The following is a 15,168-nucleotide window of genomic DNA, read 5'->3' as shown; positions in this document are numbered from 1 at the left end:
CTTCTCATTTTCTCTATTTTTCTTTTGCTTTGTAAAAAAACTGTTTACTTATAATGAATAATAATAAACATCAAACAAATATATTCATTCTTGTTTTTTACACTTTTATCATGCAATATACATCAGCAAACTCAACATTTTAAAAAAAATATAGATTTAAATACCGGTATTCAAATTTCAAAATCTTTGGTATGTAGAAATTATCCATCTAATCTGTATTTAATAAAGAAAATATTGTGTGCATAGGGTTTAACTGACAGTATTATGTAAATTACGCAAATTAAATCATATCATTACCATTTCTCATGCAAAAGATAGTACAATAAAATAAATGTTGATTTTAAATGTAGGTAGAAAACAAGGTTTAGACAAAAAATTTAAATTTAGTGTTAGATTCCTTCCAACTGTCTTATAAACAGACTTTAATTACATTTCCAAAATGGAGCATCTTAATTTTTTCAACTGGGAGCAACAAAGAACAAAAAAGAATTCATTAAATGACTTACTGGGTTTGTTGTTTAGATATGTTATACATTACAGGGGTTATTTCTATGTTAGGGTTTATTCTCAGAATTTTGTAATTAGACGTGCAATATTTTGATGACCATCTCTTGACTTGAGCCCGTCTTCATTAGCCCAGGTTAGGAGCAGAACAGTAGGACTTTAAACCCCATTTCATTTTTCATTTCTTGACTTGAGCTGATCGTCATATTTGATTTCAGTCAAATTACAAAGAGGCCTATCAAAAGATTTTACACTTATGTATAGGTGGCACTATCTGCAGAAAATGCCAAATGTTGCATGAAAGTAAAAAAGTTTTGTTTTGGACAGATATCTTTTTTACAGACTCAACTTGAACAATATTGTAGTTTGCAGAGAATTCAAAAGTTCTCAAATGATAATAGACCTACTGATATTTTAATATGGACAAAAGGGTGTTCTCATAAGTACCATAAAATAATCCAATAAACAGTAAGTTAACACCTTATATTAATTTAAAATTAAGACATACCAACATTACATAATAATTTTAAGTCATGACTACAGATATATTTTGAGGTATTATTTAGGAATTGACTGATATGAGAAAAAGTCTTGTGTTAAATCATGTTTTCTAATTGGACTAGGTTTACAAGTTCTTGAGCAAATAAGTGTAACAGTCTTGCTTTCAATAATCGGAAAACCTTGACAAAAGTTTTTGGGAGCCCAATGCCTTATAGTAAAATAATCATTCTGTGGATCTGTTATAATGTGTACATTTATTTAAACTGAAGTGGCTTTTTTTGTTTCATAAATACAACAGCATCTTTTTTCTATTGAGCAGTATTTGGTTTTTAAATAATTTCTTTTTTCTCTGAAGTGGCAAGACCTCGTCGGTAGCTGAAAGAAAAATATACATTAAGTAAATGATTTAATTTAAATCATCTAAAGTCAAAATAAATTGAACTGAACAGATAAACTACTTCTATCAGTCATGGGTCAAACTTTTTATGCTTTAATTATTTCTTGGTGAGGTATCACATATCATGGGATCAGTTTAAACCAAAGTTAGACAGTGTGTGATTGCCATAATTATTATGTGATAAGCCATATGAATGGCTAGTAGACAGCGTGCTGACCCTAAATTTTCACACAAGAAAAAGGAGAATGATTGCAGAATGTTTTCTCAATGCTATACCCAAACCTAAACCTGGTTTGCTGAAATGTAATACTGCTCATGTAGATTGTGGATAGATTCTGGCTGAATATTGCTGTTGTGAGGAGTAGCATTATCTACAGGAAACCTTATAGTGAGCATGGTGGGGGGGGGGGGGATGGCCGAATGGTTATAGCATGTGTGCGTTGTATAAGGTCTGTCATTGAGTCAACTGCCGTGGTTTCGATTCCCCAGAAGTAGGGTCGCCTGTCCAACCTTGTGGGTTTTCTCCGGATCCTCCGGTTTCCTCCCACTGCTAAAGACCCCTATGTGCAAGCGAATTATTGAAATAAAATTGAACCATGTTAGTCTCGAAATGACCTAGTTTGTGTTGAGTGGAGTCTCTCTATCTCTCCTCGCTCCTCTCTCTCTCTCTGGTTAAAGAATAATTACTTGTGTATTTTGGATAATTGGTAGAAGCCAGTTAATCCAACGAAAATGTTGACTAGAAAAAGACTGTAGTTAACTGGTATTATGACTAGGGAATAACGGGCCCAAATTGTTCCTGAAAATAAGAAAATTGCATATAGAAGATTCTTACCCAGACAATAAAAGATGCATTATTTAAGAGCTAAACGTGCCTATTGCAGGTATGTCTTTTGGCCTCAAACATTATATAAATTATTCACATGACAAGCCCATAATCAAGTCTCTAGACCATTGGATGGTTGCGATTTTCAATACACAGAAACACAACTGTCATTTAATAAGTTAAAAATTGAATAATCAAGACTTTATTACCGAATATATGACAATCAAAACTATTTTCTGAACACTTCAAAGCCTGATAAATTCGCTCAGAAACAAGTAATTTAACTGAAATTTTCAATATATTAATTTTTCTTCAATATTGTCAAATATTTTTAGAACTTATGAGATGCTTCAAGGTTTAAATTTAATAACATGGAATTCAAACATGGATTTCTTTTGGCTAAAGATTCTGACTATTGTGAATATGTTCAAATAATAGCTTCCGTCAATTTATAGCTCTAGGAATCCTATTCACACATATTTTGTATATTGCAAAGAAAAATCCTAGTATACAATCTATGATTTATCATTATAGAACTCTTTAGCTATGCACAATAATTTTTAGAAATCGAAGAATCCATCAGTGCATTTAACTTTTTTTCAACTATTTAAGTTATATTTATAGCACGGCTTTCATGAGTTAACCGGTTTATCCACAGGGGCCATAGGCCGAGGTTATGGCCTCGGTGTTAAACCTGTTAACGAATAAAGCGTGCTATAAATGACTTGTAACATTGACACCTGCTCAATATGATTTCTACTAAAACTAGCGTAAACCAGCAAAGGTGTGCAATAACATTGAAAATGTCTAGTTATTGCACGGTTAAGCTCTACCCAGCCTGCTAGAGGGAAAACAATCTGCTTATTCAACGAAAAGAACAAAGGAAGATTTCCGGTCTATTTAACAACTTAGTATTCAGCTGTTCATCCAAAAAGGTCTATGTAATATTTTAAAATAATTTTAATTACAGTTCAAATCTTTTTCTTCCATATCAATAAAATGTCCAAGCATGCTATCACCCAATAATACATTCTATAGTAGATATCGTTTGTGTGATAAATTTCCTTAGGAGATATTGCTTTACATGAATTTGTTTGGTCAATCAGAAAGGAACTACTTTTTTTTTATTTTCAAAAAACAGTTCATTTTTTAACTTCTTTCTTATTAAAAAGGAACTATTTTTATTTAATTGGCCTTGATGGAAACACTGGGTCAATATAAAGGACTTTGCAATGGTTGAATTTCTATCAAAAAATGATGTATAACTACGCCGTAATGTAATCAGGTTCAGTAAAAGTGAAATCTATAGGAAAGAATTATATTTATTTATTTGTGCATGTTAGAAGGGGTTGGGTGATAAATAAAATCTCCAACTCATCTTTTTTGATATCAAAAAAGACTTGTAGGAGATTCTCTATTTATAGTATGGAAGTAAGCATATTAGCAAAAAACTTGTTTTAGGGCATAAATGCTTCTCAGTACTGGCAGACTATTCTTTGATTACATAACTCTAACCCAATTCATGAAGAAGTAGTGGTGAATTAGAGCTGCATTAAAAATGGCATGTATAGGGTATGAAAATTCATTTCATACAAACTGAGTTCACCTGTAACCGCTAAAGCTGAGGCTTGAAAAACACTCATTTTTTCAGGGGGCCGTTTAAGATCCCCTATACCAGCAATGACCAGAATCTGAAATACATTTATATCGAATTGGAATAGGTAAAGTCATCTTTTATCGTTAAGTTGGATTGAATTTAAAATTTAGATTTGATTCCAGTTTCACTGAGAATTCCCTATTCTTAAAACGAAAACATGGGTGATTATTAGTAATATGTTGATAAATATCTTACCCATTTAACACACGGAGCCCAGAAAAAAACAGTTTTAGGACCTGCAATATAAGATGATACATAGATTATAGAATGATATCTAAATTCATGTTATAAACTAGTCATCAGTTATTTGCATTCTAATCAAAATTAGATGTCAATTAATTATGTTCTATTTTAGATTTCATATATGCCATTAATTAACATGGGACATATTTTCTTTAAAGCCGTATTCAAATCATTTGAACTAACTGGGTTACTAAATTATCTGTATTAGTGTACTGGGCTTTGTTTAGTGTTGTATTATAACATTCTGGGAAGTTTTAACGCTCAAGTGTATTCTGATTTGCTTAGTGGTATTAATTATTCAGAGATAGAAAGTGTGAGATTACTATGATTACAAAGTCAAAAAACATAAACAAAATTAAAGTATAATCTAATTTAACAATTGTATAAGGCCTGGTTTAGATTTACCACGTATGTTGGTTGTATAGTGGATTTAGAACATGGATAGGATTACCAATCGAACAACCTGTTGCCATGCAAGATACGCCCACATTTTGTACGAGAGAGAGCAAAATGAGGTATAATGTCCACTCAACACTAACTAGGTCATTTTGGGACTAACATGGAGAAAACCCACAAGGTTGGACAGATGACCCTACTCCTTGTCACATGCAAGCGGGGAATAGAAACCACACCACTTGACTCAATGACAACCATTCGGCCACCAAATCTGCCACTGCAAGAGATGGATAGGGAACAGACTAAAAGGGCTTTGCGTACAATCATAGGCAATAATCTAGGATTTTATGGTCAACATGCGCCATTATCGAAAGGAACTGAGATCTTTTGGTTATAAACATACTTTCATCAAAATCAAATAAAAATTGTGACCTTTAGAGGGTCCACAAGGTAAAAACAAGATTTATCGTACAGTAAGGGGCCATAATCCATGAAGTTACGTTCTGATACATGCCAATATCTTTGGGATATAAACCTATATTATCACCTAGTGAATGGACCGATGTCGAGACACAGGCAACGACAATAAAAATTGTTAGTTTCACTCATAGGCAGATCAAGTTGGAAGCAGTCCTTTGTCATCCCCACACTATTCCTGAACTAGGTGAAGGGAGACAATACAACATTACAATATATGCTGTATATATTACAAGCACTTCATCTTGAAACACTGGTCTGTAAAGTTGTTTCCCAATTTCAATAGCATGGGCGGTACCTATGTGCCCAATTTGAACAGTGGATATAAATTTCAAGGAGATCATATGAATGGAAAATAACCCTGGAAGTTATTATTCAAAGTTACTAGAATTCAAGAGGCTTTTTTCATCTCACTGATGTTAACAATGCATTGAAATTTGAAAAAGAACGCATGAGAATTGTGGATGACGACTGACATGTGTTATGGCAATATACTACCATATTTCCAAGTGGGAATATAAAAACTGATGTCTCTGATCCTCCACACTACTAACTGAACTAGTTCCAAGAAACAAAAATTCTGATCTGTAAATGTTTGCAATGTAAGGGGCACTAACTTGGTAAAAAAAACATTATATGGTCAAATCTGTACTTTGACAAATTCATAGGTTCTTCCAGGCCAGTTTTACAGTTAAAACAACAATTGATCTGTAGGGTATTTTTTTTTTTTTAAAATAAAAACATTTTATGGGCAAAAAACTAAATGCTACTATTTCTTTACATATTTTATTTATAATATACAATGTTGCACGGGTCAAGATTATGATTAAAACAGAAACTAGGAGATTCCAAAAGTTGATATTTTATATACAATATCTGTCATTATTAATAAAACACCTGTTGCATATAAGCTAAAAATTAAATTTATAGTATAATAAATTTTATAACAGTATGATTTTACTTTTGGCTTAGAAATTTGAGGAGAAATAAATATCTCTTAACCACAGTAAATTAATCTATTTTCTTGCCCTATTCATTACATAAACAATACCTTTCTATGAAATCTTTTTTTGGCACTGCATGAAAGGGTCTTATTTTCTTCAAACTAAAATGCTGTTGAAGCGCGATGTAATTTTGTTGAAATCCAAAATATAATAATACCACTGATATAATATCGTATAAATACACTTTGTAAATAGATACATGCACCCAAAACAACAATTTTTTTTTTATTTTATCAGCTTTAAACTTAAGAGTAAAAATATTCCACTATAACAATCATCACAAATCTTGATTATAATACATGTACATAATACAACTTGGGCATATCCATTCAAATTGTAATACCGTATCGAAACACTGTTAAATGTTTGATTGTAATTCAATAATACCAGCCAATTGTCCTTCATTTAAAAATATAATATCAATCTATCTTAATTACTTTCTGATACCATTACAAGTACAAGGCCTTAACATCCCAATGGTCCATAAAATTACTTTTTTCTCAGAAACCAGCAAAATGATTTAGAAATTATTTACAAGCTGACTAAATCAAAATAAACAATGTGATTGAAAACATTCTATTCCTTTAAGTGCTAAATTCTTAAAATGCATACCCAAATTTATTATGTAAATTTCTATAATAACTTAATATTAAGAATAATTACATTACCGTAACAATACAACAAAAGATATTCATATTACCATTAAAATGATAAAGTAATAATATATTAATCTCACACATGAGCAAAAATGGTTGTAAGTCATATCTTTTTGTTATTGACAAACCACTGTAATATACAAGTATATTTGAACATTCACTACAACACACAACAGCTTCGATTTTCTCATTATTCAGATTGTGTTTGCTGTTTCTTTAGTCCAGTTCTGTAGCTGAAAAAATAAAATAGGGATCTGATTAATTTGATACGTAACCCCTTAAAGTGTTATTATTACATTAACAGATATTTTTTTTTAACAAGAAATTGAGATTATGATTGGTTGAGATTCTGTAATTCCTCTTTTCGTCATAATTTCAAAATCATGCTGGTTCATTTTGTGGGACTTGAAGAACTTGGTTGCTAATTATAAGCCCCTGAAATGACCAAGGCTGATATTAACAGAGAAGATATTCATCTATTATTAATAAGTCTATACGCTTATACAATAATGAATATTATCACATACAATTTGTAATAAAATCATATAGTTACTTATAATGATTTGACTTTTATATAAATATTGTACTTATGTTAATTTTAACCAGTGCAGAATACATTTTTAAAGTCAAGAACAATTTTCAGTTTAGACATCAAAGCCCTTGTGTTTCCAAAGGTCTTGTTAATGTTATGTTACCGTTATGATCTTAGTCAGGCTTAATGTCTTGATCAAGGCCACTACACCGAATCTGATGATCTTAGTCAGGCTAAATGTCTTGATCAAAGCCACTACACTGAATCTGCTTCTCAACTCAAATGTCAACATTATGAAAATCTCTGTTCAAGATTTATTTGTCTTTCTTCTGTCCAGTCTTTGGTACAAAGACAAAATGTGATAAAAATATCTACACACTGGAATCTGGTCTTGGATGCGACCATTCACCAGACATGAAGGTAATTTTAAATGTTGTCCTAAATAATATCTGACCAATAATTTACTGTTTGTTAAGCCTTTCATCATCCCAAAAATGGCAATGGTGTTGCAGTGTACAAAAAACCAGGGCCTGAGTTTCTCAAAAAACTACATGTATCACAACCCCAGCAGAGTTAGATAATTCTTACGAATGAACATGATATTGAAGGATATACTTTTTTAAAATGCTAGCTATTACTACAATAATTTTAGACAAACAGCTCTATAGCACCCAAGGGCACATTTCTCATAGCAACTTGTAAATATGGTAATTGGCTATTGTATGAAGATGAGAATAAATGTGAGTGTATATTTAATCAGACAGAATGTCAGAGAAGAAGTTTAAAATATCTTTTACTAAACATAAGTGGTAAACTTACTTGTAAATTTTAATTAATTGATATATTCCAGTAGCACCAACAAATATATTAACCATTAACAAATTATAATTTTTAGGAATGATGACCATTGAATATCGTGACCAGATAATTCCTGTAGAAACAAATGAAAAAGATGTATTGAATTTTGTAAGTAAATAAATATATTTATAAAAATTTACAAACTAGATATAGTGTATAAGTTAATGTAATTACCTGTAGCAGCTAAAGCTGTAGATTGATAAGCACTAAGTTTTTCAGGAGGTCTCTGCAAGTCGCCAATTCCAGCAATCACTAATGCCTGCATTGAAAAAAAGAAAGAAGGGAAAATATATAACAAGCCAACAGTGAGGCTGATGTCCCCCGCCAAAATACCAAAATAAATAGATGACACATATTGCTTAATTGCACATTTATTTTTTTCAAAAGTATAGAGCAAGCAAACTGATTATCTATACTTAGTCTAAGCATAAAATGTTCACAATCAAATCCAGTAAAGGTTTTGAAGTATCTGGTTTGGTAGGGAAACTATACACTAAGTTGCTTATCTCCGCTTACCCCTAGCAGAAAATGCTCATCTTCAAACTCCATCAAGGCATTCACCTAAAGAATGCCTACACCAAGTTTGAACATTCTACCTCAATTAGAAGGCAAGTTATTGTGTTCCAAAGTTTCAACCAATCAAATTGCTTATCGTTCTGCTTACCCTGAGCAGAAAATGCTCATTATCACATTAGTCAAGGTATTGATGTAATGAAACTATACACCAAGTTGCATCATTCTCATTTAATTATTATTATTATTATTATTACAGCATATTTATAGTGCACCCTTTCATATAACATGTTCAGGGGCACTTTACAAAGTGACAATGTAAATCACACATAAACAACAAGATTATGGGCATGTTAACGATTGTATACAGAGTCAGTTAAAAGCCTGATTAAATAAATGTGTTTTAAGTTTTTTTTTAAAAGAATACAGAGATGTACAACATCTTAAACTAAATGGTAGATTATTCCATAAAACAGGTGCTTGATAACTAAAAGAGCGCTGACCATAGGAGACTAGTTGAACAGTTTTGGGCTTTAAAAGTAGTTTATCTGATGTACGTAATGTTCGGCCAGGTGTATAAAGTTCTAAAAGATCTGAGAGGTAAACAGGAGCTAAATTATTTAAACATTTAAAAGTAAGTAATAAAATCTTAAAATCAATTCGATATTTAACAGGTAACCAGTGTAAATTATATAAAACAGGAGTTATGTGGTCACATTTCTTAGTTAAAGTAACAAGTCTAGCCGCAGTATTCTGTACTTTTTGTAATTTATCTATAAGCTTTAAAGGTAAACCAACTAAAAGTGAATTAAAGTTATCTAATCGAGAAGTGACCAGAGAATTAACAAGTGACTTAGTGGCCTCTACAGTTACACATTTACGTATTTTACCTATATTTCTAATATTAAAATAGCACAATTTACAAATATTATTTACTTGAGCTCCCATAAGCATAAAACTATCAAAGATAGCGCCAATATTACGAGCAGAATAAGATGAAAATATATCACAATTACCAATTACAACAGGGGGGTTATCTTGTGCAGATTTACTTAATTGATGCCTTGAGCCTAATAACAAATATTCGGTTTTATCATCATTCAATTTTAGAAAGTTCTTTGACATCCATTTTCTAAGTTGCAATTTTGATAAATTGAAAGAAGATGGACAATTAGGTGTAAATGAAATATATAATTGAGTATCATCGGCATACAAATGAAAGCTGAGACCATATTTTCTGACAATATCTCCTAATGGTGACGTATATGCTCATCTTCGAACTCCATTAAGGTATTCACCTAATAAACACCTACACAAAGTTTGAACATTCTAGCTCAATTAGAAGGAGGGTTATTGTGTCCCAAAAAGTGTGTAATATTCCCCTGCTTTCTTCAGATCACATGGTCGTCATGTGGCTGTGGGTTCAATTGCATACGATCATAGTTGACATAAGCCCTCTAAGATTTAATTGCAAGATTTATGGAGAAGACAATCGCATTGGATCGCAAATAACCGAGGCTTTAGAAACCTTTTTCCAAGTCCTGTGCAACTAACTGATCTCTGATACTCTTTCCAAGAGATAAAATAACTTTCAGCATCTATATGATGTTGGTTTTAGTCCCCCATATTCCATGCTATTGCCTATAAGTGTCTGGATAACAATTTTATATACATTCAGTTGAGAGTGGTATGTACTTGTTGAAAATGAACAATGAAGAAATACCCGAAAACGAGTCCAGTAATGCAAATCTAACAATCAAATACGAACAGCTCATGGTAAATTGGTTATTTCATTACATTTTCGAATTTGATTTATTCATGATCTTCTAGGAAATACTAAACTGATCATTCTGAGATTAACAGACAGTCATCATACTTTTTCTATGATTCACATGTGGAATGCTAGGAAAAAGAATTTTGTCTGGACTGTGGAATGTACACCCACTCTTCATCGAATTTAACTGTCAAACAAATGTGTAATTTTAACTTAGACTGTCAAGCAAATGCTCACACGGGTGGACCTTGGTTGCTTTTTTTTTTGACCATCCAAACTACTACATCCAGCTGATTCCAGCAGATTGGTGCAGATGCTATAACACTTGAAAAATTCCTGAGGTTCTTACCAGCCTACACCTAGGATTCCAATACCATTCCAAACTGCATCCCACTCTACTATTTACATGTAAGCTCACAGAACCCATCAAATTGCCTAATTATTGTTCAATTTTAACTTACCCATTTAAATGTTGGTGCCCAGAAAAATATTGTCTTAGGACCTGAAACATTACACCAAAAAATATCATTAAATGTCTACATATTTGATTTGATTTCTAACATATATGTACAATGTTGGTATTAGGAACAGTTAATTAACATTACTACATGCAATAACTATTAACCATAAAAGATATTCTCTCATAGTTTATCCCTAACAATAGTTTTGAATATTCAAACTGAATAATGTTAACTCAAAATTCTAATCAATGATCTATTTTCCAGATATTTTTAAAAATAAAATTTTAACCATGAGAGAACTTTTCATGTTTTCTATTTGCTATCACCAAACAAAAACCTTTTAATAGGTTTAAAATAAATATAAATTAAGTAAGGTTAAATACAAACAAGACAATTAGAATCAAATAAAAAATATACCCGTATATGATATGGTGAAATAATTAGTACTGAGACCACAGTGGTGTAATTAATTTACTAAACTAATATGTTAGCATCAGTAGAAAGATTTTTTTTTTATATTGATCAGGTTGAAAACCATTTTAAAATCACATCGAACACTCCATGTCAGTCTTGATAATTGGGATTCCAGATAAAATTCACCCATTGAAAACTTAAACATACATTATGCAAGAGCTAAATCTGTCTATTGCAGGTCTTTCTTTAGGCCTGAAATGTTATCTAAATTATTAATTAGACATTAATTAACCTATCCAGACCATAATCAACTCTAGATGGCATTGCTAGCCTGCGATCTTTAGTGGATTGTGAGCCGATTTACTTCATAACTTTCCTTCACGATTTTAACGATTAAATGGATAATCAAGACTATGCTGTTTATCGTGAAATGAAATGAAATGAAATGAAATGGAGTTTAACGTCCTACTGTTCTGCTCCTAACCTGGGCTAATGAAGACGGGCATACGCCATACAGTGTGCTATGAGGGAAATTTTGCCCGGACAGCGGCACTACGGCCTACTCTTATATCGAATTCCAACTGCCAAGGGATCTTTTACGTGCACGCCAATGTGTACACGGGACCTCGGTTTTTCGTCCCATCCGAACGACTAGACAGCTTTCCTTGTCAGCCCCTCCGTCCTGCATCACTGACAAGGGAGAACCACGCCGGAAAATCTGGATGAACTTTCTCGGCCAATGCAGGGATCGAACACCCGACCTCCAGGCTAGCGAGCTAGCGTCTTACCCACTTAGCCACGTGATCCCCCTGTTTATCGTACTGACTTTAGTACTGATGATCAAGGCTAGGTGGAAATTTCAACCACTTAGTTCTCGGTTCATAGTGGATCAATTTGAATGAAATTTTCAGCAAAGTGAGAACTGCCAACTTGTTATCGAATCTCCCATAATGTATCTTTAAGCTGATCATTTTCGGAAGTGGGAAGACATACTTAATGGATGAAGAAGGGATGTTTTAAATAAGTTTTTTACCTGATAAAATCTCTCCAATACTGTTAACCATGTTAAATAAACACACAGCACAACACTAATATACACATGTAAGCGATAAGTATTAACAACGAATAACGAAAACTAAACTGATATGTTCATGTAATTAACATGTGCAATGTTTACTATGTGTGCAATGTTTACTACACATGATATTTGAATTTTACAGAGATGAGTGCATTTTAAGTAAAAACACAATTAAATAAAATATTAGGATTCTTATCGTAATGTGTAGAATTGTTTTGGGAAAAAACTAAAAGAAAATAAAAGCTAATTCTGATAACACATGCATGTTAAATGTTAAATCAATAGAAAGGCACCAAACCTCTGTTCTTAAAGGGCTCTTGACTAAAATATCCTGAAGAGTTTCAGTGATAAGTGGTAGGGTGACCCACCATAAATAAATATCTCCCAATATCTCGACAATTACGCCACAATATTTATATATATGCCAAGCCTAAAATCAGTTTCACACAATTATAGTCACTAAATAAATGATCATGTTGTACTTAATAAGGTATGACCATTAATCTTTTGAGTAAAAGATAGGTTACGTGCCCTTGTTTTTAAATTAGTCTCACTTAACCAGTCTATCGACCATTCTACGTCTGATTGACAGGTCGGGATAATCAAGACTACTTTTTTACGAAACATAACAGAAAGCTAGAACAAGAAATTGAATTTAGAAATAAGCACTTTAGACAACTCAACAATTGTTTTAAGAAACTTGTAAAAGTAAAATGAAACTACTGCTAGTATCATGTTCCTGCTAAAGAAAGTGATTCAGAGATAGTATTTGTACTAAACCAAAAGATGCCGCTCTTAACGGTACAGTTTAATGATAAAGCAATTTAAAAAATAAAACAAACGTAATTTCTAAAGCTGCTGTAATAACCAAGAAGCTAAATTTTACTGCTATTCAAAATCGTCAACAATAGATTTTTTACGGCTGTAATAGTTGATATATTTGTAGAGAATTGCACATGACGTGGCTAGTTATCGACTCAAAGAGAGTGCGGGGTAGTCAGAAATCAGTTCGAGACACGCAAGTGAAGCGTGCACATTTAGCCGTGTCGAGACCAACTTTCTGTAGAGTGCACGGGTCATCCTATCAGTGGGAAGGTCCGACATATTGTGATTTAGAGCCAGAAGTCATGCTAAGCTGAATGCCATTAATTATCAGTCATTGCATTTTAATAGTTTTGATGTCAATTCAACAAAATTTCAGATTATTTCTTAGATGTTTTTGACTGGAATATAAGAAAACATTTCCCCTTCTAAGTTCTATCTTAAATGAGTGACTGGAACAACAAAATACATGCAGGCATAAAATCAACAACAGACCGGGGCTTGCCCGTCCCCTACTATGCCCACCGAGAGCAAACCTGTCTATATTACTGTAGCACTAAAGTAAATGTCAAAAAATGTTTTGTAATGTGTTAATAAATGTGAATGAAAAGATAAATCTGTGATTTAGGATTGAAACCATTAGTTGTCTAACTTTCCATGCAAAAGATGCATCCCCTGTGTATCTTCAAGGCTCAAATCTTCTTTGTTATTTCTATCGATAACCATGATCTGCAACCTTAATTTATGGTTGACTAGTATTAGTAGGGTACCAATATTTTCCCATTGATTGAGAGAGAAATAGGTTTAAACACCCTCTCAACTTGACACAAATTAGATCATTTCAATAATTCCACTCAATAATTTAACTGTGGGAGGAAACAGGTGGACCCAGAGAAAACCCACGAGGTTGGAGAGACGATTCTATTCCTTGTCACGTACAAGCTGGGAATTGAAACCATACCACTAGAATCAATGACAGACCATATGATCTAAAGTGCACACCTTAGACCATTCAACCCCCAAACCCATATACGATCAAAATGATCGCGCTGTCAAACTATCTTTCAATGTTAACCAACCCCCGCAACAGGTATATTGGATTCGACCAATACGTCACTTAGACATTGTTGACATCGACTCTGTCGAAATTACAAGTAAATTTTCAAATTTTTCAAGAGAGAACTTGTTTTCATCGTTGTGATAATTAGTTGTGCAATGGATTTTATCGAATGGGAGTTCATTACAAACACACAGGTAAGTTTATAATAACCAAAGTTAAGTAGTTTGTTCATAATCGAAGAAATCCGTTTAAAATTTACCAAGACTCAGACAGGGATAGGGATTGTAATTTGTATTTTGTGGAGCTTGAGAGAATACGGTAAAAATACCTGCAGGGTGGTTCCACAGTGGTACTAATTTAGCAGGCACAAATTTGTCAGCAACCTTTATGATGGACTTATAAACAACTGATGACATCTTCTGGTTTTGCAGTCATCAATAATGTCATTGACCAAGATCTAGTGGTATTGTGCTCTGTTACGACCAAAGTCACCTCAACTTTTCCAACTCCTGTCGTTAAGATGGTGTGAAGGGGAATAACTCCATTAGATACCCCAGGTATAAAACCACCATGGTCATACAATCACTGGATTGGGTAAAAGAGAGCCACAAACGACATCAACCAAGAAACAAAACTAAATCCAATTGGCAAATTAGTCGATTAGTCATTAAAATCAATTTCTTACAACTTCCAGCCTTGCACTAAACAAATTGATAGCATAAACGACAGCCCGGAGTCAATTTCTTTGTGGATTTTGTCATGCATTCATGTTTATCTTCTGAACCCTGTTGCATCAGCATCACATTTTGGCAAATGCAAATTTATACAGTTTCTTTGATTAAGATGAGGCAAAGCTTATGAGTTCTATTTTAGTACCTCCCAAAAACACGCTTTCTCTAGCTTTTAATGAGTATTGTGGTTGCTGTCGTCCAGGCAGAAAGGGGAGGATTTCATACATATTCCGTCCCATAGACACCCTTTATTATACATTATAA

The 15,168-nt window shown here is 32.8% G+C and overlaps 1 protein-coding gene across 1 annotated transcript; it reads right to left on the bottom strand.

Annotated features, from left to right (window-relative positions):
* Positions 1-5,771: 5,771 nt before the first annotated feature.
* On the bottom strand, positions 5,772-14,693 carry LOC126812289 (mitochondrial pyruvate carrier 2). The gene is made up of 5 exons (XM_050538590.2): positions 14,502-14,693; positions 10,800-10,840; positions 8,226-8,310; positions 8,013-8,124; positions 5,772-6,894 (listed from the first exon to the last, which is right to left on the bottom strand). The coding sequence occupies exons 1-5, from the start codon at positions 14,587-14,589 to the stop codon at positions 6,852-6,854; spliced, it is 369 nt and encodes a 122-aa protein (XP_050394547.1). The 5' UTR covers positions 14,590-14,693; the 3' UTR covers positions 5,772-6,851.
* Between the last annotated feature and the right edge of the window lie 475 nt (positions 14,694-15,168).

This window comes from Patella vulgata, chromosome 2, assembly GCF_932274485.2.
Source record: "Patella vulgata chromosome 2, xgPatVulg1.2, whole genome shotgun sequence".
Classification (NCBI taxonomy): Eukaryota; Metazoa; Mollusca; class Gastropoda; family Patellidae; genus Patella; species Patella vulgata.
Note: the sequence above shows the minus strand (reverse complement) of the source record. Positions and strands in the feature narration are given on the sequence as shown.